Source organism: Chlamydotis macqueenii, chromosome Z (genome assembly GCF_036417535.1).
Source record: "Chlamydotis macqueenii isolate bChlMac1 chromosome Z, bChlMac1.mat, whole genome shotgun sequence".
Lineage (NCBI taxonomy): Eukaryota > Metazoa > Chordata > Aves > Otidiformes > Otididae > Chlamydotis > Chlamydotis macqueenii.
The window spans coordinates 21917879-21943860 of record NC_141593.1 but is presented as its reverse complement, the minus strand read 5'-3'; the positions used below and the strand labels follow the sequence as shown (position 1 = coordinate 21943860).

Here is a 25982-nt window from a genome sequence, read left to right as displayed (position 1 = left end):
CCTGCCTCCCGCCGGCGGGCGGGGCGGACGAGTGCTCCTTGGGCCCCGCCCCCGTGTCCTCCTTTGCATGCTGGGATGTGTAGTCCGCTAGAAGGTGCGGGGGCGTCTGTGCGGCGCGGCACGACGGGAACCGTAGTTCTCTCATGATAGTCAACGGAGGCGGGCACAAAGCGGTGGCGGGGCGGCGCATGCGCATAGCAGAGCGGGGGAGGTGGTTGTGGCTGCCGGCCTTTTCCTGCCGCTGGCCGCTCTGTTCCACCCTCCCCAAGATGGCGGCCCTGGCTGTAAACAAGGTTGGGGCCAGTGCCGGGCTGGACGGCAGCCGCGGGCCCGGTGGCAGCGGCCGCGGCCCGACTGGTGCTGCAGTGAAGGTGAGATGGGCCGCTCGGCCCTTCGCGCCGCCCAGCTCGGCCGCCTGTTGCCGTAGGGCGGGGCTGTAGCGGCAGGGATTGCCCCGGCGCTGCCGCGGCCGGGGGAAGGGTTCGGGCGGGAGTGAGGGGTCTCCGGGACAGGAGGCGTCCTCTGAGGCGGGGCCGGGAGGCTGCTTCGGAGGCCGCTTCCTCGCCTCCTCCACGCGGAGCCGCACCGCCGTCGGGCGCCGGGGAGCGGGCTGCGGGGCGGGAGGCCCCGTGCGAGGGGCGGGGCGGCTGTCTTGGCGGAAACAGGACGCCTGGGCTCCCTGCGGTGCTCAGCTGATGCTGTTGTCTTATGGATCGTTGGGTGGTTTGCTCTGTTTTTCTTTTTTTATTTTTTTTCCTAAATTACGATCAATTTTGCTTTTTATTAGCGGTTTAAGACGTTCCAGTCCCCTGCTGTTTGTTCCTGCTATCTCAATGCTGCGTTTGTAGCTTCATAAATGGCTAACTTGGTATGGCTGACCTTTTTATGTGCATCAGCTATGAATGGAAACTTTCTGTGCTGGCTGGTAATCTGCTTCGGCAGAGTCTTGCCCTCTGTTTCCTTTTCCTGTGAGGATGTTTCTGCTTACTTGGTTGTGCTGCCTGACCAGTGGGCTTTTCTTGTGGCAGTGCATAAATGACGTGGGCAAGAACTAGTGGTGATCAGGTGGAGAGTTAAAATGTTCTGCTTATGTCTGTTTATTTTTTAAATATCATTAATATGACTGTTGTTTGTGTGTACAAAGCAAAATTAATGACTCAACCTTTCTGCTCTGATTGCAGGAACTTCTGTAAAATGAACTACGTCATATGACTTACTGTATGAAGGTTTGGTATTTTATCAGCTCAAAAACAAATATGGTCTGTTTTTAAATTATAGGTTCTTGAGTGTGGAGTCTGTGAAGATGTATTTACTTTGCAAGGTGACAAAGTTCCCCGGCTGCTTTTGTGTGGCCATACTGTCTGCCATGACTGTCTTACACGGCTTCCCCTTCATGGCAGAGCAGTTCGTTGTCCTTTTGATCGACAAGTTACTGAACTAGGTAAGAAGATGTAAGTCTGAAGTTCTTAAAACCTGTCAGCCAAGGAGATCTAGAAGATAATGTTAGATACAGATTCTTAATGCTTGAAGTCTTTCTGAACACCTGTATTTACAAAGGGACTACTCTATTTGAAATTAGTGTCTAGGGGTTCCTAAATGGGTATGAGTTTCCTGTTTTCCTAAACACTAAATAAACCGTACAATTAAACAGTACGTTTCTTTGACAAACAGATTTGTCTGGATTCATGATGAAGTGATACAGAAGGAAGTATCAGTGCTAACAAACCTGTCTTTTAAAAAGTATAGTAATTCTGTATATGCAATAACTAATAGTGGCAGGCTATCAACAGGAATTCCCCTGCTGTAGGAGTGTCTGCAGACAGTATTTGAAAGGATAATGTACAGCTTTTATCCAACAATGGGAGTTTGTATTAGGCAAAAGATGACACATGCTCATAATTCCTTCAGATTAGGAATTGCCTATTCAAGATAGGGTTACAGAGAAGACAAGTTACCAGAAGGATTTGCACTGAGAACAACTTGTTAGTAGTACTGGCTTCAGTGCTGAGTAGCGCGGGGGGGGAAAGCTGTTGGAAGGAGGAGAATCGTGAGAGAAGGAGAACTCTAATCTAGTAATCCATTAAATGTTTAAACATCGAATTTGTTCAAATAAGAATTTGCTTTGCAGTAAGAGAGTCTGCTAGAGTGTAGACCAAACTGAGAGGAATATTAAGGCACTTTGTGGGATGCTTTTGTGGAAATAGGAGTCAGGAAAAGAAAAACCAGTTTCATATGAAAGAGGGGTTTGTTTTCTGGAGGGAGTGAGGTGGTGAGTATGAGCGTCATGAATGACTGCCAGTCTTGAATACGTGGTTGAAAGAGTCAAAATTTGTTTTACTTCTTACCTACAACTGTATAGCTTCACGAGATTTCTTAAAGTGTGCTTTTAAGGGGGAGAATGTTAAAGCAGAAGACTCAGTCCTGCTGTTGTAATACATTTCCGACCAAGACCACTGCTTATATCTTGTAAAGTAAAAGTAGCATTTTTAGTATGATAGCGAACGTGTCATTTCTTAGTTTTTATTGTGCTTTTTTTTCCACAGGCATCTGAAAGCACCCTATCATAATTTTTATGAGTTTCAGATTTAACAAAAATGATGCTTTATAAAAGCTTTTTTTTAAGCCTTTTTTCATCTTATATAACACTGAGGAGATTCTGATGAAACACAGTGAAATGGTATTAAACTCTTAAGGCTCCTACAGAAAAGAGGAGGCAAGAAAAGCTCCAGCTTTTGCATCTAGGATAGTAGACTTGCATCCTGCTGGCAAATACTAGAAAGAAGGATAATATGCTGTGACCAGCAGTTGCTCAAGAAACTGATAGGTAGAAAATTTTAGCAAAACAAATTGAAAGTAAAAATGCTTGTGTGAATAAACATGTTCTGCTTGGTGATTTGGTGCAGAAGGGGGTCATAGCCACTTTTAGTCTTACCAGGTCCATAAGAAGTATCTTAAAAAATGTTATTCTTTCCAGAGTGTAAAAATAACATTTTGTGGAGTGCAGCTTGTCATGGCCCCTCTTTGAGGTATCTGTGCCTTTGTTATCTTGCGCTAATCACCTAGTGGTTACTGCTGTTGGTTAAGTCTGCTGCACTTATATTTCTGGTTCCTTCTGAGAGCTCGGGAGTGGAGCTGAGAGGAAAGCATGGCAACTCTGGGCCCAGGGAACTTCTTGTCCTGTCCCCTCCATTTGAAGGCATGTGAGAAAGCAAGCTTCATTTTTTATTTCTGCAGTTGCCATTCTGCCTTTTAATGAAGTAATCTCAGGAAGCTGGTTAGTATCTAAATCTAGATTATAGGATCACTACCAAGAGAAATTTCCGTTGAAAGAAAAGCTGTGTGATCAGGGTGTAAAGCTACTTGTGTTGAACAAAGTTCCTTTATCAGTAACTGTGGATTTTGTAGATGCCTTTAGTTAGTTCTTTAACCTATATAGTTCAACAGGTAGACTTGCTTGTTTTCCTTTGCTCTTATTACTAAATCACTTAATCCTGTGTTTGTCCGAGTTTTCCCAAGGAATCTTGGGAACTTTCTGAAATAAATACTCAGGAATCTATATATGTATAGATATAGTTGTATTTTCTCATTTCTGAAATGGACAATTGATTTACATTTACTAGCCTGTCTCTCATATATAACTGTTTGGGAAGGCAGAGTTAGAAGTACTTTGTCAATTGGGATTTCTGGAAATACGGAGTCTACAAGTGAAAATTGACAACACATCGTTTACATGCTTAGCAAAGTACTCTAACAGTTCATAAAATCTTGCTATGAGAGAAGATACTTAGTAATGAACTGGTAGGACTGAAGCCTGCTCAAATAGTGTTACTTTACAAAGTAGACTAAACATAGATTTTTGGGGTGATTTTTGAGAGTTCTTTAAAGAAGTTTCCTGTGATTAATCTTCTAGTGGAGAATTTTAAATGAGTATGTAAATATTGAAAGTATGTGGGCTGTCTAGTGGTAATCTTCAACTAGATTAACGTTCTTTAACCAAAAAGATGTAATGGAAAAGTTTTTCAACTTTCAAAATCTTGAAGCCATATATTCTGGAGACTGTATTAACCCAGGCAATATATTCAGGGAAAAAAATCTGTAAAGTGGTCCGTGTAGAAGACGACTCCTTGTTGTGGTTTTGGCAGGGATGGAGTTAATTTTCCTCTCAGTTGCCAGTGCATTTTGGATTTCTTGTGTGAAGAATGTTGATAAACACCCTGATGATATGAGTTGTTGCTAATGAGACCAAGGACACTGTCTGGCTTTCCAGGTTTCACTAATGTGCAGATGCAGGAAGCTGGGAGAAAGACAGACAGAATAATTGACCCAAACCGGCCAAAGAGAGTATTCTGTGCCGTAAACATCATGCTCAGTATATAAATGGGAGTTGGTCGGGGCTGGGGTCTCTGCCTTCCTGGCATCCATCCCTCTCTCTGTTGCTGGCATCATTCCCTCTACCTTGCTTGCTCCCTTTCACTCTCTTGCTTGCTGCTCAGTTTCGTTTTTCTGATCGCTGCTCGGGATGGGCTGTATCGGTCACTGGGACACTGGATGGTGAGAAAACGTACATTTTTCATTTTGTATATTTTAATATCCTTATATTCTGTTATTATCATAGTTTTCCTTTGCTATTTTAGTAAACTATCTTCATCTCAACCCGCAAGTTTTCCTTTCTTGCCAATTCTGTCCCCAATCCCACCGGGGAGGGGGAGGGTGAGCGACAAACTGTGGTGACTAGGGCTAAACCACAACGCTCCTCTCAAAGCTTTTTCCTTAAAGTATCTTGATTTATCTTAAGAGGTGAATAATTTCTTGCAAACTGCTTTCTCTCTTCTTCCTGCATTGGATTAGTATTTTGTTGTTGGGTGGTTTTTTAGTTGGTGGTTTTTGTTTTGGTTTTTTTTTTTTTTTTTTTTGTAAATACTTAGGCCAGGCAACTTTTGGGAAGGGTGTGCTTATGTAACAGCTTTGGAGGCTCTGACTTTAGCTAAGCAGCTCTGCTAAGGAACCCTTTAAGAGTTTAGAACTCAGGTGAACTCTCCCTATCATCATCACATTACAGGGCTGAAACTATTTTCTATCATTAGAACTTGTTGAACTGGTGTATGCAGGTGTTGGCATCCTTCATGAAATCCATCCCGTTGGTATTGTTTACATGAATATATTTTGTTGCTAGTGTTTGAGCACTAAGATATAACTTCAAAACATGGTGCAAGAACATGTGGCTATAACATAATATTCTCTCAGCTTTGTTCAGACATGCAGACCAAAGTCGCTCCTTTATTCCATGCATTATTTATAACCCTTTTGCTGTCAAGCTTCATGCTTTTGAGAATGACATTTGTATTGTTGGCCGGAGTCGATCTTAGTATCTTCACTCTGTCCCTATCTCATTCCTGACTGACACACTTCCTGCTATTCATGTCTTATTCTTCTTTTGAAAAGAGACAGTCAGATTGTGTAGTGGTTTTGTAACAGGCACAAACATCCCTTGTAGGCACAAGGATGAGATCAGTAGACTTTCTTATATTTGTGACCAAAGTGGAATTTGAGCTAAAGTACAAGAGATTAAATAGATGTATTTACATGACTCATGTTTCAGTGTTTTTAAATATAAAAGAAACACTTCATCAGATGTGTTGAAAATGTGTGTGTTGAGTACATAGTAATTTTATAGTAGATTTAGTGTAAAAAGAAGCAAAGTGAGCTTTTTCTCAAATATGTAAACAGTGAAATGACACAACTTTTTGTATGATAATGTATGTTTTATAGGGTGCTTACTGGTTATAAATTCTATTTTAGTGGATCGATAGTTGATATGTAAGCCTTACCTGTTTTTCAATCTGTGTCCAAGATTGACAGTGCACTGACAATGTATGACATGTATTAGCAGATCTCAAATATATAATAAAAAGTTAAAAGCAAGAGTGTAAAAGCAGTGTAACTTTTTCTCCTGACAGCTTTAAGTTAGGATCTAGAAAATAAATGCAGAATAGCTACAGATGTGTATCTTTTCTGACCTTTTTTGTTGGTTGCACTTCAGTAAGCTAGTTCTGCTGTGCCTCTTCTGGCTTGGCTTTCTCTTTGTGCTAGGCACGCAACAGAACTAATGTGATTAAAGTCACATAGGAGAATGTAAGCTGAGGAGAGTACTACTTAGCGGCTGATCTTTTTTTTTTTTTTTTTTAAACATATTAAAACCTGTGAAAGAAAATACCTTAGTAAGAAACTCTGTGATGATTGAACAGCTTTTTCCCTCTCTCGGGCTTATCCAATGTTTACTTAAAGGCTAAGACAATGTTTGCTTAAAGGCTGATTTGCTATAATCTATTTCGTAAGTGGGTTTATCCTTCTGGTGTGTATACATCAATATATACTCTGCTATTAATGGCTGTCTGGATTAGTGGCTAATCTGGAGATACAAGGTCCACATTAGCATCAGCAGTCATTATATTGGTGTGTTGTTAATGTGAGTGTTTTATATACTGTAGTAAGTGAAGGTGTAGACAGTCAGTTTGCTATAGGACAATGTTGTTCGGAACACTGTAGAAGAGAACCATCTATCCACTTTTCTGTGCTTTGCTCTCTGGGAGTTAGTGTCTAGGAATCTGCCTACATACAGTGTCAGCAAATCCAGACTTCGTTTACAAATTGGTTTGACATAATTTAGATTCTAAAAGTGGGCATTGCACTCTGTATTTCTTCATCTTGTAATAAGAGGTGACTTTTCCTTGCTCTGTGTTATGAAAACCACTGTGATCCTGCTACGAGTGCTAGACCTAAAAAATAACTAAGCCCTGAAATCAGAATGTATCGAGACAGGTGACTCTGCTGGTGCTAACTGTAGTTGTGGAGGACCAGAACATAACCTCTGTAAACTCCTTCAAGATCTGTGGCAAACAAAAGTTAAAATACTTATTTTGTTCACAATTTATTTTCTGGAGTGCACTGAGCTTAGACTGGGTGTTGGTAATGCTATCCGTGCCAGAGAAGGCTTCGCCATGAAACTGAGAACTGCGGAGAGCACTGACGTGCCCTTGCTTTGTACCTAACTTCAAAGTTACTAACACCTACCTTGATAGGCCTATTTCCAGAAACAGCAGATTTCCTAAAATGAATAGTCTTTTACTGGTAAGCTTTTTTTTTTTAACAGGTAGTTAATGTTGTTTTGTACCAGTTGAGGGTGTTGCAGGAGGGAATAGCTTATATATGCTCCCATTTATAGCTACAGGAAGACAGTACTAATCCATTTTTCTGTTCTCTGAACTCTGCCTGTTATATGTGAAGCATGTAACTTCTATTTTCAGTTTGACCACTGAGAATGTTATGGTTGATGGCTTAAACTGTGGGGAAAAATGCCTAGCAAAGCAAGTCTCATGTAGCAGAACTGGAAGCTACGTGAAACAGTAAGATACACAGTGTGAATAGGTTGGTTCCTGCTCACATACCTCTTCAGAGGTGGCCCGATGTGGCACGCACCTTGTGAACCTACTTGTTCTGCTCCCCTTGATGGGAAGACAGTTGGCATGTGGGCATTCCAGTCTTCCATGTAGTTGTACCTAGCCATGTAATGCAACTCTGTGCTTTGAAACAGTATTGCAGGAAAAATGTTGTCAGGTAGTAAAAGCACCTGCATGTATTTCAAACAAGTTTTAAAGTCTTAAGGTTGAAAGCCAGTCTCATTTTTCTTATTTCATAGCTCTTGAAGCAAAAGAGAATGATGGTGGGCATCTCAGCCTCACACAGCCACTCACTCCCACGCAGTGGGATGGGGGAGAGAATTGGAAGCTCAAAAGTGGGTTGAGATGAAGATGGTTTAATAAGTAAAGCAAAAGCTACACAGACAAGCAAAGCAAAATAAGGAATTCATTCACTACTTCCTGCTGGCAGGCAGGTATTCAACCATTTCCAGGAAAGCAGGGTTCTATTGCCCATAATGGTCACTTGGGAAGACAACCACCATAACTTTGAACGTGCTTTCCTTCCTGCTTCTTCACCCCAGCTTTTGTTGCTGAGTGTGATGTTACAGGGTATGCAATATCTATTTGGTCAGTCGGATTTGGCTGTCCCAGCTGTGTCCCCTCCCAGCTTCTCGTGCGCGCCCAGCCTACTTGCTATGGGGCAGTGTGAAAAATGGAAAAAGACCTTGATGCTGTGTAAACAGTGCTCAGCAATAGCAAAAATATAGGTGTGTAATCGTTACTGTTTGGGTCACAAATCCAAAACATAGCCCCATACCAGCTACTATGAAGAAAATTAATCCCAACCAAAACCAATACAGAGTGTAATTCTTAACAAGCTGAAGCTGAAGATAGCAGAGTTTGCAGATCCATTTTTGGTTTGAGGTTTTTCTTTTGCTTTTGTGTACACTTCCTTACAAACAATATTGTAACATATCGAGCTCTTAAAATTGTTGCCTTTTATACAGTTAATATATTTGAATGGTGTTTGTGTAATTCTACAAAGAGCCTTTATAGCAGTGTATACTCTGTGTGCTGCAAATCCAGACTTCTGTGGGAGCTCAAGATCCATATTCTTAGAATCATGAAAATACTGATTATTCTCTGGCTATGTGTATCAACCTGAGAAGCCTTGAAACATGAGTATTTGGGATGGCTACTTCGTTTTGCTGGTTCTCGTACTATTCTCATATACTATTCATAGTAGATGGTGTCTGTCTGTTCGTTTGGAACAGCACTTTCACTCTAATGATACATAGTAATTTATGGAATGTTTGATAGATGTCTGTATTGAAGAAGAAAGACTTAATGTCTGTGTAAGATCAGGGGGATGACATCTGCGTTCCAGGATGCAGAGGACATACACCTATCAGACCACCACAAGGTGGCATAATTTAGGAGATATGAAACGATGCTCTGGAGAACCAGACAATTGAAGTAGCCCAACTGAAGTAGCCTGGTCTTTTTCTTTGGGAAAATGTGTGGGATACAGTTTCTCTGAGTTCGGATCAGATGCAGACATCTATCAGACACCAGATATATGGACTGAAAACGTCAAGAGTTTTTAGGCATCATCTGGAGCCGACCTCAGGCTCCAGTTGCTCTGCTAGTCTTTGCGTCAGGATTATGAGAGGCAGCCTGACTTTTTTTCTGGATCTGGCATTGTTTTCTAAAATTGGGTTTTGCAGATTGTGCGGTTACTTGAATTTAATAAAGAACTGTAGTATATTTGGGTTTGGTTTTTTTACCATAAATAGCAGAAGTTTACTGAACGTTTTTCTCATATTCTTAGATGGGTATTTTTGTTTGAACTATGAGATAAATATTTGAATTACAAAAGCAGCAGTTTTATCCAGGTGGTGGTGTCCCATACTCTAAAAAATTACTGCAGCAACCTTTTCTTGTCTTACAAACACAGTTCAAAAGTTCCATCATAAAATCAATTAGTCAATTTTGGGTCCTACAGATTCTGTTTAAATACAAGGTGACATTTCCAGGTGCCTTCTTAGGTACATAAATTTACATTTGTCACTACCATGGGTACTACTGGTAATGTTGTGCCTTCTATCATTCTGCTCAAAGCCAGCAAATCTCCTCCTGTTTCTTTTCCTGAAGTTAGTGGCTTCTGTACACTTAGGTAAATATTTGACGAAGAGATAAGGCCAATGTTATGTGACAAAACTACTGTCCATGTCTTGCCTTCCTTTCAGTGCACCAAAGAAGTGCTCTGATAGTATTTAGCAGTCATGTTGGATCTAATTAAGTAATTTCTTGAGCTTGTCTTTATTCTCCAATATGTTGTTTCAGGAGCTGATAAAAATAATGTTACAAGATCATAGGCATTCATGAGTTAACTCTGTGATATTTGTTAAGAAAACAGGATCTTTGGAGGTTTAATGAGGATTGGTCTATATCTGTGTTCTACCAGTTTTGGTGAATTGATTGTAATGAAATCCCTGTGACAACAGCAGAAGAGCTCATCACAGCATTGAGGCTGGAGGAAGAGCATGTGCATTTCTTTACTTCTGTCTTCCAAATTAGGAACTTTTAGCAAGTAATTACTCCCTCTGCCAATATTGATACTATGTATGAACACCCTTGTTAGTGCCAATTAGGAGTTAAACTGATTTTCAGCTGTGCAGTAATAAGGCTTTAGTTTGGGCAGTAAACAACTTGAGAAGTTAATCTGCCTCTGATTTTAAAGAAGAAAAGGAAAAAACCTAAACCTACCCAAAGAAACCTACCCACTCGTGTCTTCGGAAATGTATAGTGACTTCAATTCTAAACTTCATTAAAACACTTATCTATTCTCAGATTGTCCATCTGTAATTGGTCGTTCCTGATTTCCAAAAGTATATAGTTGTGATTCAGCAATGGTAGTCAACCTGTTGCAGTTTATCAAATGTAACTTTCTAAATATTGTATATTGAGGAAAACCTCATATTCTGTGTACTCAGTCCTTGAAAATGGCAAACATCCTATCTGAGAAATTTCAGATAGCATTCTACTAAAATATGGGGTTTTTTTATATATAACAACTCTGCTGAGAGGAAGCTGCTAGGTGCTTTCTGCATTAGACGTAAATCACTTGAGAGCCATGTCTTAAGAACGCAAGAGCAGGCAATTCCGAAGTATCAGAAGTCAAGCAAATGGAACAGAAGGCCAGCCTGACTGAGCAGGGACAGGTGACATAGGAGGACTGCAGAGATGCTATTCTCCACTGTAGGGAGAAAATTCCTGCAGCCAGCGTTCAAGTAGAGTTCAAGCTGGCCACCACTGTGAAGGACAACAAAAAGGACTTTTAAAAAATATGTTAACAGCAAAAGGAGGATCAGAGATAACATTGATCTGTTGCTTGATATGGTTGGTCATCTCACAAACAGGGACATAGAGAAATTGGAGACATTTAATCTTTGGGTAATCTTTGGGTAATCCTTGAGAAACCCCACAGAAAGAAATCTGGAGGTTTGGTGTAAGGACAAGTTAAGTATGAGTCAGCAGTGTGCCCTGGCAGCCAAAAGGGCCAACCATGTCCTGGAGGGCATCAAGCACAGCATAGCTGGCTGGTTGAGGGAAGTGATTGTTCCCCTCTACGCTACACTGATGCGGCCCCACCTTGAGCACTGTGTGCAGTTTTGGGTGCATCAATATAAGAAGGACGTCAGACTATTGGATTGTCCAGAGGAGGGTGACCAAGATGGTGAAAGGCCTCAGGGATAAGACCTAGGAGGAGCAGCTGAGGTCACTTTGTTTGTTCAGCTTGGAGAAGAGAAGGCTGAGGGGTGACCTCATGGCAGCCTACGGCTTCCTAAAGCGGGGCAGCAGGGAGGAAGGTGCTGATCTCCTTTCTGGTGACCAGCAATAGGACATGAGGAGGTGGAATGAAGTTGTGTCAGGGGAAGGGCAGATTGGACATTAGGAAAAGGTTCTTCACTGAGAGGTTGGTCAGTCCGTGGGACAGGCTCCCCAGGGAAGTGGTTATGGTACCATCCTGTCAGACCTCAAGAAGCATCTCGATTATGTGTTTAATCATATGGTTTAGTTTTCAGTAGTCCTGTGAGGAGCAGGAGGTTGGACTCAATGATCTTTATGGGTCTCTTCCAACTTAAGATATTCTATGATTCTAATTCTCTCACTTGGGAAGTGAATGAGAGAAGAAAATGGGCCAACCAGCTGGAGGATAGCCTTGCAGAAAAAGATCTGGGAATCCTGGTTTACCTGGTGTGCTGTTGTGGCAAAGGAGACTAATGGTATTCTGGGCTATATTAGGAAGAGTTTTGTGAGCAAGTCCAGAACAGTGATCCTTCCCTTGTCATCAGCACTGGTGGGGCCACACCTGGAGTACTGTGTACAGTTTTGGGTTTCCCAGTACAAGAGAGATGTGGAGCTACTGGAGCAAAACACCAGTAAGATAATGAAGGGACTGGAGCATCTCTCCTGTGAGGAAAGCCTGAGGGTTATTTTACAAATATCTGAAGGGAGGGTGGAAAGAAGACAGAACTTTTTTTCAGAGTGTCTAGTGACACAAGTAGAGGCAATGTGCACAAACTGAAACACAGAAGTTGTGTCTGCGCATAAGCAAACACTTTTTAACTGTGAGGGTAACCGAGCTCTGTCAGAGACTGCCAGTAGAAATGGTAGAATCTCACCCTTGGGAGGTCTTCAGAACTTGCCTGGGCATGGTCCTGGGCAACCAGCTCTAGGTGACCCTCCTTGGGCAGAGGTACTGATCAAGGTGATGTCCAAAGGTTCCTTACAACCTCAATCATTCTATGATTCTGTCATGACTGAAAAGTAATGATCCAGTGGTCAGAGGTCATGCTTCATCTCTTGAGATGCTTTTACCTTACAACAGAGAAAATGTCTTTTTGACTTTTCAATATTATTGTCATAGGATGATAATTTCTTGGAGAAGCAGTCACTAGGTTTCTCATGCTATGTGGCCTATGCAGGTAGCTTTTAGCAGCAGTCGTTGGGATGGAGTTCTGGTTTTGCTTCTCATCAATTGCTTCAACTTAACCTCTACAAAGTGAGGATGATACAGGAGTAGACATGGACTTCTGCTTTGCTCTAGGGAGTACAAGATATCCTCTTTTTTGCTATATCAAGTAGTGTTGTATATGGGTCTTTCTGAGTATTGTTATATCTCTTATTCAGGTTTTTACTGTACTGAGATCTGCAATAGGCCTTACATCTTGTGATTCAGGGAATATGTAGTTTGTCAGTGCAAATTCTTCACAGCTTCTGTTAGTATAAATGTTCGCTGTAAGTAGTTATGCAAAATATTAATTTTTATGATACACATTAGAGTTTGTGTTCCTTGTAGTCTTTAGTTGTTAGCTATTGAGGTTTATTTTACAAGTGTTTTTACTGAGTTTTTGTGAATTTTCAATAGTTTTGGCATCTTTTAAGTAGGGAAAATCTGCATAAATATTAAATAGTTCCATGAAGGAAGGAAGAGGGTGGCAAGGTAGTGTGAGCTCACATAGAGGAAGTGGTGTCTCACTCTAATTAATATCACTAGGTAATGTGCTCTCAATATTTGTCAGAATCTCATCTGTGGTTTGTGGAACTTCTCATGATGGTATTTGCTTGAGGTTTTTCTTCCTTTCCTTCCCTTCATTAAACTCTTCCTCAAAAATAGGAGATTCTGGTGTCTGGGGCTTGAAAAAGAATTTTGCTTTGTTGGAACTCTTGGAACGATTGCAGAATGGACCTGCTGGGCAGTGTGGGACGGCAGAAGAAGCCATTGGTCTATCTGGAGAGGTACTGAGTTTTAAAAAAGCAAAAAAGTTTTTTACATTTGCTTAAAGTTATCTCTAGATAGAAAAAAAAAAAAAGGTAACTTCTTTGCTAAATGTTGTTTCACTAATAATACTGTTGTTTTCTTTTGGTGTCTAGTATTATGACTTCAATTAGTTGCTTCATAATTAAATGCTAGTATGTACTGACTAAAGCAGAAAATAAAAAGGTATTGCCAAGCATCCATACTCTTTTGCCCTTTTTTAGGCTTTAAAGATTTTTAGAAAAGGTTACTCATTTGGTTATTTTAGTTACAGTGATTTGAGGACCATTTTCTAAAACTTCTTAGAAACTCTTCCTAAAGACTTCAGCTTTTAGTGGCCTTTTATCACTACATCAAGTGATAGTACTTCATTATCAAAACTAGCTGCTTTAATAATTTCTGTATCAACAACTGGTATGCAAAATGTGTAATGCAGTGCCGTTCTAGGAGTAGGTAACTGTCCTCAGTGCCTATTTGTCCACTAGTGTTTTGTCTGTCTGTAACTTTGTAATTCTTTGTTCTGTAACGACTATTTTGGAGGAAATGACTGGAGACTGAAATATTTTAGCCTCCAACCCTTTACAACTTCCACTGAAGTTTGGATTTATAAGATTGCTCAACACGTCTAGAATAATTTATTGGAGTTGACTGTAAAGGAAACTGACTTTTATTTAAAAAAAAAATTATTGAAAATTTAAAATCAAGTTTTCAAAGTAGTCCAAATATTTGTTAGTGTGTAACTTTTAAGGAAAGCCTGTTTGCAGGCTTATATTGGTGGCAGGTCTTCTGATCTTCCTCAGTTATTAGGATTAAATGTTAACGACTTCAGTTTTGTCTTTTTTTTTTTTTTTGTTAGAGTATCGTTCGTTGCGATGAAGATGAAGCCCACATTGCATCTGTATATTGCACTGTTTGTGCCACTCACCTGTGCGCAGACTGTTCCCAGCTTACTCATTCTACAAAGACACTAGCGAAACACAGGCGTGTACCTCTTGCTGATAAGCCTCATGAGAAGACCATGTGCTCCCAACACCAAGTGCATGCTATTGAATTTGTTTGTTTAGAAGAGGGCTGTCAGGCGAGTCCTCTCATGTGTTGTGTCTGCAAAGAATACGGCAAGCATCAAGGTCATAAGGTACTGCTAATAATGTTTCTAGTCATGCCATGGGGTGTCTTGCATAATTTGTCCAATTAAAGTACAAAAGATTATCAAGAAAGGAGAGTAGAATCTTGATATGTCTTTATAGAAGTAACTTCTTACTGTTCTTTCATTTTCCCTTCATTTCAGGTAATTGCCATTGTAAAAGTACAAGGAAAAAAAAGATTCTTTCCAAGACCACAATAAGTTATTTATATATTAAGATGTACAGTCCCTTTATCTGATGCTTTTCTGAACTTCTCACAGCACTGAGTCAACAATTCTGACAGTTGTTTTCATCATGCAAATGCTAGGTTCACCCAACCTGATGCAGTCCAACAACCCTTCCTTTCTTAAAATTGGTTATGGTAAAGAAGGAAATTTGTACGTTTACTGGTGCACTTGCTAGATGCCTATCTTAGTGCCAGCATAATCTGTAACTACTGATAGCATTTTAAATTGCAAGGTGGTTTTAAATTCTTACTTGCCTTTCCTATGTGTGTATATGTGTACACATATACATACACACATGTATATATATTAAAAATATGTAGTAAAATAGAAAATATTATTAAGGAAGATATTTATGATTGATCTTTGATATGTTGCTTTTAATTAATAGCATTCTGTCTTGGAGCCCGAAGCAAACCAGATTCGTGCATCCATTTTAGACATGGCCCACTGTATAAGAACTTTCACAGAAGAAATCTCAGATTATTCCAGAAAATTAGTTGGAATTGTGCAGCATATAGAAGGAGGAGAACAAATAGTTGAAGATGGAGTTGGAATGGCCCATACTGAACACGTATGTTTTGGGGTTTTGGTTTTTTTCTCCCAATAACCAAGATAAGGAATTTCTTCGAAAATTATACATAGATTTTATAAAACAAGACCTTCGGTTCCCATCTCCACCAAGTCCATACTGAGGCTTAAGCCAGGAGATAGAGGGGAACTTATAGTCTGTTACAATGTTTTCAAGCTACATGAAAATAAGGGAGGCGGTAGGAAAAGCTGTGTAACTGCTAGTGCAGCGTTGAAATACTACTACAGATTGCTTCTCTTCTCAGGTGCTGTGATACTATTGAGGCTTTTCTCCTTGGTCGTTTTAAGGAGGATGTCTGCGTACAAACAAGCTACTTGATTATTGGAGTAACTTCGTGAAAGATCCTAATCTTAGAGCTTATAAGACTTTCTGTATAACAGGGACTTGAAATGAGATGTAGCGAAGCAGATGTGAACATAAGTTAGAAACTGGAGTAAAATGAAAAATATACTTCTGGAATCAACTGGTGTCCTTAATCCTTTCAATCTCCTGACTGCAACGTTGTAGGTACCAGGGACAGCAGAGAATGCTCGCTCATGTGTCCGAGCCTATTTTTCTGATCTTCATGAAACCCTTTGTCGTCAGGAGGAGATGGCTCTTAGTGTTGTTGATGCTCACGTGAGAGAGAAGTTGATTTGGCTTAGGCAACAGCAAGAAGATATGACCATCCTCTTGTCACAGGTTTCAACAGCTTGCCTTCATTGTGAGAAGACTTTACAACAGGTAGGTTGGCAACTGAGCTGTAACATATGGCAAGATATGTGTAACTGCAAATTAAGTTTAAGCTACAAAGGAAAAGGTTAGATGGTACTCTGCATTTTTATTTCCTTTACAATGTTAAAACAATTATTTAACAAGAGATTGAAGTATTGATTACAAGTAGATGTTAGGCAAAGATAATTGGTACAAAAGCATCAGGTTCTCCAGTTTTGGAAATGCTGTGGCATTTTCTTGTCTGGATTAATTTGTGATTATTTGTGTGGTTAGTGAGAAGGAGATATAAAACTGAAGCAAAAAACCTACAAGGTTAATGGGAAGGATTTTAGAGTTGCAGTTACCAGTATAAGTGTTTAAAGATAGTTGTCATTTGAGGTAGGAAGAAATGGTTTTGGACTAAACAACTTTCTGTAGCACTTGCAATATGGGTAATTCAACAACGTAAATGTGTTGAGAAAGTGGTTATATGAGAGTATCTGGTTGGTCCACTGTTCACTTAATTTATGGATAGTAAAAAGTAAATAGTCTATGTGGCAAACAGCAAACTGTATGAGAAATTACTTAATTAATGTGTTACTTTTAATTTTTTTTTTTTAGAGCTAGTATCTGATTGCTTAGTCAGATGTACTTTTAACTATGCACATGTTCCTATCCTTAATGGGTGGATATTAATCTTTTTGTGTTAAGTATGTTGCTGTATGCTGCAAAGCAGCTGCTGTATTGTAGCGGCTGGATTGATATGTGAATGATATAAATAGTCTTCATATATTACAGTACTATCTCTTAGAATTTATATTCTTATTCCTACAAGACTAAGATAGATTAAAGAAAAGGGTTTTTAAAACTGCAGAGCTATTTAGTATGTATATTAAGGAAGAATGACAAGGCCTTCACATTTGTATTGCAGTTTTAAATAAATCTGGTTTGTAAATATGAGTTTCTTTAACTAGAGTATTTCTATTTAAAATGTTTTATTTCCAGACATCATATTTACCTTGTGTTTTTAAGTAAGTTACTAAAGGAAAGGCATGCTTTTGTTTTCTTTGTCTGTTTAGGATGACTGCAGAGTAGTGTTGGCCAAACAGGAAATTACAAGATTGCTAGAGACATTACAGAAACAGCAGCAGCAGTTTACAGAACTTGCAGATCACGTACAGCTGGATGCTAGTATACCTGTCACTTTTACAAAGGTATTTTTAATCTCATGAAAATACAGCTATCCACTTTGAAATCCCAAGTGTAATTTAAAAGAAAGCAGCAATAATGTGTGTTCATTACAATGCTGTATTTGTTCAAGCAAATTAGGCGTTGGTTCATTATTGGTTTGAGCCACAGTGTCTTGTTGTAGGAGTGCCACCTGGTGTTTGAGAAACAAAATCTGCTGTTATAATTAGCATGAGAAACATTTGTTTGATATCATGGTTTAGCCCCAGCCAGCAGCTAAGCACCATACAGCTGCTCACTCACCCTGCACCTCCCTGGAAAAGAAAATATAATGAAGGACTTATGCATCAAGATAAGGACAGGCAGACCACTCACCAGTTAGCATCATGAGCAAAACAGACTCGACTTGGGGGGAAAATTAATGTAATTTATGACCAATCAAATCAGAGTGCAAAAGTGAGAAATAAAAACTAAATCTTAAAACACCTTCCCCCCACACTTCCCTCCTTCCTGGGCTTAACTTTTCTCCTAAATTCTCTCCCTCCCTCCATGGGGGATGGGGAATGTGGGTTGCAGTCAGTTCATCACACATTGTCTCTGCCACTCCTTCCTCCTCAGTGGGAGAACTCCTCACACTCTTCCTCTGCTTCAGTGAGGGGTCCCTCCCACAGGAGACAAGCCTCCATGAACTTCTCCAATGTGAATCCTCCCCACAGGCTACAGTCCTTCACAAACTGCTCCAGCATGGGTCCTTTCCACAGGGTGCAGTCCTTCAGGAACAGACTGCTTCACAGCATGGGCTCGTCTGGCCACAGGTCCTGCCAGGACCCTGCTCCAGCATGGGGGGTCAGCCTCCTTCAGGCATCCACCTGCCCTGGCATGGGATCCTCCACAGGCTGCAGGTGGATCTCTGCTCCTCTGTGGGCCTCCATGGGCTGCAGGGGCACAGCCAGCCTCACCATGGGCTGCACCATGGGCTGCAGTGTCTGGAGCACCTCCTGCCCCTCCTTCTTCACTGGCCTTGGTGTCTGTAGGGCTGTTCCTCTCTCATATCCTCACTCCTGTCTCTCCAGCACTGGGCCAGGCCCAACACAGACAGCTGCTGGCATGAGAGGCCTGTGCCTCCCCCATCTCTCCTCACACTGCTGCTTTGTTTTCCGATTCTTAAATACGTTATGACAGGGGACCTACCACTGTTGCAAATTGCCTCAATCCTAGCCAGCATCCAGTCTGCCTTGGAGCCATCCAGCTCCAGTGGACAGAGGTGAAGCTTCTAGCAGCTTCTAGCAGAAGCCGCTGCTGTAGCCCACTCACACCAAACTGCAACATGTTCAACTACATCATAATCTTTGTTTGAATATTAGCTGCTTCCTTTTAAATGTAGTATAAAGATAAAGATAGTGTTCATGAGTTTTAGAAATACTTTTCTTTGGAAACATCCCTGATGTACATTCAGTTCAGATTAGGCATTTATCCCTTGTTTTTCAATGTCTTTTTGGCTTTTTCATGAGGGCAGTGTAACTTCTGCACAATGTTTATTGGTTTAGTTCCTGAAAATTGTACACCTGTTTTTAAATGCAATAATGCTATTATAGTTTTCAGTTTATGCTATTAATAATAATGTATTTCTTTAAATTCATTAAATGATAATTTGTCTTATTATTGCTTAGTATTCACTGATTGTTTAGATACAGTTCATCTTCTAAGAAGGTTTTTTTTTTACTGCTTTAATGTAATTTCAATACCACCTATCCTTTGAAAGGAATTAAATTTATTGGAGTTTGATAGTGGTGATACTTTTCATGTAGGAGAGTAATTAAGTTTGAAACTCTAAAGAACAAGAAGTACTTTAATTTATGAGTTTTGGGTTATGAATTGGTGAAAGAGGAGTAGATTCCATTGTTGCTGAGATGAAGCTGAGGATTTAACTGTTGTGGGAGCTTTTACTATAAGGAAATGGGTGCTTCCACAGGGATTCTGTGCCAGTCCTTGTTGATGCCAGAAATTCAATTTCTTCCAAATAATTTCTTTTGTAACTTCATTCTGTTTAAATTTCCATTTAATAACTACTTGGTCAGATCAATAAATACAACTTTTTCACCTCTGCCTCTCCCTTCCCTATTTAGCAGATACTAGAGTTAGTAGGGTCAGGGAGACCCCTTCTGCAAACGCCCATTGTTCCATGGATGAAGCGGCATTCCCATTTCACAGATGATTAATTGCATTCTTTGTATTCAGAGTTGGCTGCTGCTGTCATCTCACAGGGCTGAGTCAAAGAGGCATTTTGAATGTCTGTTTTGCCTTTAGGAGCTGTTAATCTGACTCAGAAAATTTTGATTGCAAATTTCTGAGCATTTTGAAAGAGAATGGTTGCAGCCAGCTAAGGTGTTATAGGAGATCTGAAATAGGCCTTGGATTAGGGGACTCAGAAGTTTTCCAGTGTCTCTCTGCACCTCAGCTTTCTTTAGAAAGAATTAGGGCTTATATTGTTTTTTTTTCTCATGTGACTAATTGATATTTTAATGAAGCTTAGATTCTGAATTTCAAAGGTGCCAAAGTAAATGTAATTTTTCATGAAAACAGCATCAGCCATGAAAAAGTAAGGTGCAAAGAATGACTTCAGTCTCTCACTTGTGTTTCCTGACTTCTGACAAAATTTAAAGCTCTCTTTTGACACTTCTTTTAGAATACTGATGTGCTGATGGCCACTGTTTTGACTTGTTGTGAGGCTTATTGTACCTGAAAGCTCTCTGTCTGGCAACAGATTTCAGATAGAAATAAAATCTTCAGATCAAAAAATGTAAACTGTTGTTAATCACTGAAAAAGTCTTTCTCAGGAACTCTCATGTGCTGAAGGCTACGTCCATTATAAAATTAAAAAAAAAACATTTCAAACTGTACCAGAGCAGAGGAACATTCCATATCCAGTGAAGGTTGTGGACTTAGAGATTTAAGGAGGGTAAGAAGTCCTTTTCAGTATTCAAAGGGAGTAGGGTTTTCTTAACATTTTTTGTTTCACTGATGACATGAAAAATATGGATGCTCTTGTTTCCTTCTCCTAAATATTAAAGGGAAATGCCACATATAAAGCTCTGAAGGGAGCATTTTGAGAATTCCAGGACAAGGTGCTAAAAGTCTTTCAAGGAATATGTTAGTATATGTATTTTTTTTTCCCAAAATGTTGTTAATGCATTGTTTCCGATGGATCCTTCTTTACCTATGTATCTATGAGGACTTTAACCAAGACTTAGCTTGCTGGTAAGGAAATGGCTCCCCATCCAGGAGCGTGATCCTTGTTTGAAGAGGGAGATTGCTGTTTTGTCCTGGTCAAAAGAGAGCAGTGGCTGTGGAGTGTGTATACAGGAATAGTAATAACCAACTGAGTTCTCTGGTCGGAGAATTCTAACTAATTGCTATGAACAACTCCTCGTGCAGTTTAAGTCAAGAATGATGAAACAAATTGAAATTTTATCAAGTCCAGATGTACTAGCATGAGATTGTCTGTCTTTCTAAAAGGCATGTGATAACTCAGGCAGAAGTTACAGGTTCACTACAGAGATTATTGGATATTTTGGTTTATATTATTGGTAATTGTGCCTTGTATTTTTGGAGCCCATCCATTTAATCACTTTACAAATAATGACAAGATAAGTACCTTAAACGTAACAGTTTTCTAATTTGAATTTTCTAAACTTGCTTTTGTTTTGTGTATGCTGTTTCTTCCAGGACAACAGGGTACATATTGGACCAAAAATGGAAATTCGTGTTGTCACTCTAGGACTAGATGGAGCTGGCAAAACAACTATTTTGTTTAAGTTAAAGCAAGATGAATTCATGCAGCCAATTCCAACAATCGGTTAGTAGGAACAATTTAAATGTGATGATTTTTCTGAATGTTTGCTTTATCTGTAGAATTTGATTATCGTATATTCATACAGAAAAAAAACTATAAAACTTTAATATTTTTATTCTAGGTTTTAATGTTGAAACAGTAGAATACAAGAATTTGAAGTTTACTATTTGGGATGTGGGAGGGAAGCACAAATTGAGACCGTTGTGGAAGCATTATTATCTCAACACACAAGGTGAGACTAATACAACTTTCAAACTCTATTTCGTCCTCTAGCTTGGATTTCAGAGCCAAAAAGTTTTTTAATAGAAATAATTTGTAACTGTAGAAAACTTTTCATCTAATGCGAAGTACAGCTGCTAGGTTCATGAGCTAATAAATTTTAGTCCAGTTGGTCATAGTGTCTGCTCCATGACAAAGGTGCATTCTCCATAAATCCGTCAGACAGTTCATGGAGCCAAACAAAATTACTATGTCTCTTACACTGGTTCTAGCTGACAGCTGACAAGGTGCAACGTTCCAAAGTTTGCATAGCAAGAAGTAGTACTTGCCAGGTATGAAATTTAAAGGCACTTGAAATGAAATTACTCAGCCTGTAGGAGCCTTTAGTTGGCAACTTAAACAATTCTACAAAGTTCTATAATTTCTGACTTAGTATTGCAGTGGAATATCTGTACTGATTTTGAAAACATTGACCTAAATGGTGCCAACTTAGAAATTCATGCTGTCCTCCTGTGAATCTTCCATAGTTGTTTTCCAATTTAGAAAGGAGTTGATCTTCAATAATTCATTCAGAATTATGTGAAATACTTTGGAATTACAAACATCAGTTTATGTGCTCCACTTTCTGTGTTGTTTCAGCCTTCGTTGCAAACTTTAACATTTTAAATTGTTCATCTTTTCAAACTTTTAAAAATTGTTTTTCGAGATTTATGTTTTCCTCTTAAAACTGACCATGTAAACACCAGTAGCATGGAATCACGTCTGCCTTGAAGAATTATATGTTCCAGAGAAAGTCTAAGCAGTTAGCCTAGTGCATACCTATGATTTTGTTTAGTTGTGGTGTTGGGGGTTTTTTCATTGCAAAAATTTGAGTTTAAATTCTGTCCTTTAGCTCTGCCTCTCTGACTTTCCAGTCTTTCAGGTATCTTGGTTACTCTTAGTATTGGACAGTAAAATCTGCTGCTGTGTTGGGTCCATGGCAATCTTCTCTGGATTGTGCAGTCTGTAGCTGAAGGAAGCTGTGCGTTTTGGCTGAACTTGTAAATTTTACAGCCAGTTAAGGGAAACTGGAACAGTTCTGTGGGAGTTGATTAAGTATAAATGGATCAGGAAATGGTTTAAACTGAGATATTCAATCCACACATAGTAAATCTGGTTTTAGACCTAAGTAGTTAAAGTATCACAGCCGTTATGTTACACTAGGCAAAAAACTTCAGACTTTTTTCCCCTGTTTTAGGATGAATCCTAGACTTTTGTCGAAAGTATAGAGGTGTGTAAGGCATTTCTCAGTTCTCCTGGATTTAAATGGAAGTTGCATGCTGCTGAGAAACTTCAGCTCGAAGAGTGCTAGAAAAAAAAAATTGTGCAAGTTAAAAGCTAATTTAACAGCATTTATATTTGAATGTGCGTAAAACATTTCTCTCTTTCTTTCATAGCGGTGGTGTTTGTTGTTGATAGCAGTTACAGAGACAGGGTCAGTGAAGCACACAGTGAACTAGCAAAACTATTAACAGAGAAGGAATTGCGGGATGCCTTGCTCCTGATCTTTGCTAATAAACAGGTATTTGTGATTTTTTCACGCTGTTACTCTTTTTCTCAGTTTGTGTATCTAATTCCAACTTCTGGAACTCTCTGCTACAGAAGAATAATTGAGTCTTTGTATCTGATTCTGTTGCAGGATGTTGCGGGTGCTCTTTCCGTGGAAGAAATCACGGAACTGCTGAGTCTCCACAAACTCTGCTGTGGCCGTAGCTGGTATATTCAGGGTTGTGATGCCCGAAGTGGTACAGGACTTTATGAAGGATTGGACTGGCTTTCGAGGCAGTTAGTGGCTGCTGGTGTCCTGGATGTGGCTTAAATTTACAGCAGCTGCAACTTAAGGTTGTAGTTTACTGTTTTGTTTTGTTTGCCTGATTTAGGATGTTGTAGTGATGTCTGCTGTCTGAAGAGGTGACTTTATTTAACTTGGTGGTTACAGAAAAATATACGCCTTTATCCTAGATTGGATAATTGGTTCAGTAAACTTGTGCAGTTTACAGTGTTATTGAAATTTGATACATTTACAAGTAAAGGAATGGCCTAGTTACAGGGGTGCCTTGAAATTCTTTTTGCTGAAATTGTTACAATTTAAAATTACTCCCTGATAAAATATGCATTTGAGTTAATCTGATAATTATATAACAGGTTACAGTAGTTAATCGGTGTCAGAAAAATTTTGAGTGGTTTAGAAATACTTTCCCAGGAAACTATTCCAACATCAGAATAGCCAGCTCTGTCCTGTGAGTCAGAAATAAATGGTGCTACTCTTCAGTATCTAAAGAATGCATTCATTTAAAGGGGGAACTGAAACTTACATGCAGATACACCACAAAAAGAAAATGTTTCCCCCATTATTTATTAGCTTCCCTGTTTGTTCCCAGAAGGCAGCATAACTAGGTGAAGAAAACTGAGAATGGAGAAGTGTTGCAGAGCTACAGAGCTGTGGCATTGTTCAGCTAGTTGTTTTCTAGTTGGGGGGGAGGGGTTAGTTGGGGATTTTGTTCATTGTACACATTGTAAATTATTTATGGACAAACTATGGTGATACTGAGGTGAAAGTGTTTTGTACGTGCATGAGGACATAATCTGCCTTTAGAAATTAATACTCTTCAAGAAGTCAAGTTAAGACAACAAACTTCTTAAAGAAGTAGTGTGGTGGAATGTCAATCCAGCTATGTACGTAGAAGTCATGCTTCCAGATCAAAGTAGGAGCCTTAATTTATTAAATAACACAATGTAAAAGCAGTGCACACTAATTATAACTCTACTTAGGAAAGCAGATGGTGAAATGTGATATAAACCTTCCATAATTAGATTTTCAATTCTAGCTGTATTTTCTACATGGAACTGTCACCAGTGCCTGTTTTGGAAGATTACTCATTCGCAAACCTATGAAACATGGGTGTAGTGCTGTTTAAATTTAGAGAAGGTTGCAGCTACTTAGTGGTCTCTCTTTTTCTGCTACACGTGTAACTCTGATAACATTTTTTTCTGTCTGGTATGTCCACTAGAATTTTTTGGCCTCCTCTTTAAGAGCACAGCCGTTGGCAACTGAAGACGCTATGCCATGGACCTCTTCTTGTCAGTACAGGAGCTGTGAAGAGCATGGCTAATAGATAAAAACTGTATATTATCACTTTTCTTACTGGAGTAGAGGTGAATTGGAGAACCAGACAGCAGAAGTGAGCAGTGTTGTTTCACAGATGGATAGATATTTTTGCCGCACTGAGAAGTGTGTTTACCTGTGAGAGCTCTGAACCTCACCAGGCAAAGAAAATATATCCTATTCTCTGTGTCTATGTGGATTGTATTGTAACATTATCAATTTTATTATGTTTTCCCACTACATACCTTAGGTAAAGCCAAGAATGTACAAACACATAATTTAATATCTTTGCACTTTTCTTCCTCATAACGACACTTATTTGTAGTTTTCTCTTGTTACTTAAATTTCATGTAAATGGTGTTAAGTGCAGCTTCAGTTTCAGCAAGTCCAATCGAGTTGAATAGTAGCTGAAAAAACACTAAGCTTAAGTGGTTAAATGTTTATGAAATGGGCTTCAATGCCTACATAGGTAGTACATAGGTACTGAGAAAGGGCATTTACTCTTTCTTCAGACAACTTGATAAATTTGGAAATAGTTTACAACAGTGTTTTCTTGCATCTACCAAACTAGAACTTTTTCATCCTTCTCAGCCTGTAACTTCTTGCACAATAGACAGTTGGCTGCTCTGACCTGAGCATCTGCTTATCCTGTATTGCAGAGCAGTCCCAGACCTAGCTAGGGCTGACTGTCTTTTCATACCTCTTCTTAAAATATGAACAAGTTCTGTGAAGCATAGCAGATAGATACCTTTTCCTGGAGTATTTTTAACAGAGAAGACATGCATTCTATAGAAAAATTGTGATTCTGTACTTTCATTATAGCTGCTTTATGCTTCAGTTATATATGCCTCTCAGTATAGTTCTACTTTAAAATACTCAAAGTGACCAGTTTAGATTTTTTGTAACATTACATTTGAGGGCAGAGGAAAAATCCTCACTCATGCATATTTTTGAGTACGAAGGATTGCTTGTGACACATGGAATGCTACCATAAAGTGTTTTAAATTAGAATTTATTTAAAATAACTTGAAATAACTGTGAAAGTGTTGCATTAGTCTGTGAACTCTTTAGTGCCAACAGGTACACTAAGAGGTTTGTTTGTATTAGAAATTAATACTACATATAAACTGCTTCGGTTATAAATTTAAGCTTGTTTCACCAGTTTTACTGAACTTTAGTTTTTACTGTACTGACTTACGCAATATGGAATTGGAATATTTCCTCAACTAGAACTCACTCAAGCATTACTAACTATGAGGATTATTTGAAAAGACTGAGTAATTTTTCCTAGGATTTTTACTTAAGTGTGAAATTGAGTAAATACAACATCCAGTGACTGTGTTGTGGCTTTCTTTAAAGAATCTCGGTTCAAAAGTAGTATGTGTAGGCTAACTGAAAAATAATGTTTTGTCACTTGATACGGTTCTACTGTATGCTATCTTCACATCTATTGTGGATTCTGTGGTAATGAGGGGTTTATTCTGAGAGAGTTCTTACTCTGAACTGCTGGGGCAAGTGTGGATGTTTTGTGGATTTCTTGAAAGAAGGGGCTCTTTTAATGGAAAATCCATTAGCTGTTGCAATTTGAGTTGCCCAGAAAATGAATTTTTTTTCAATAAAAGTATCTAAAACTTTGAGAATAATTTTTAATAAACTTGCTGGTTTGTTTTTGGTTTTTTTT

At 39.2% G+C, this 25982-nt stretch overlaps 1 protein-coding gene across 4 annotated transcripts; it reads left to right on the top strand.

The window, feature by feature from the left end:
• The first annotated feature begins 186 nt into the window (after positions 1-186).
• On the top strand, positions 187-25955 carry TRIM23 (tripartite motif containing 23). 4 transcript variants are annotated; one of them, XM_086770175.1, is made up of 11 exons: positions 187-371; positions 1279-1441; positions 13102-13223; positions 14099-14377; positions 15003-15185; positions 15711-15926; positions 16976-17110; positions 20811-20940; positions 21059-21169; positions 22593-22717; positions 22835-25955. In XM_086770175.1, the coding sequence occupies exons 1-11, from the start codon at positions 189-191 to the stop codon at positions 23012-23014; spliced, it is 1827 nt and encodes a 608-aa protein (XP_086626301.1). In that variant the 5' UTR covers positions 187-188; the 3' UTR covers positions 23015-25955. The 4 variants fall into 4 exon arrangements, with proteins under 4 accessions (XP_086626301.1, XP_086626305.1, XP_086626304.1 ...); XM_086770178.1 differs by lacking the exon at positions 187-371 and adding an exon at positions 587-720; XM_086770176.1 differs by lacking the exon at positions 187-371 and adding an exon at positions 603-723.
• Positions 25956-25982: the final 27 nt, after the last annotated feature.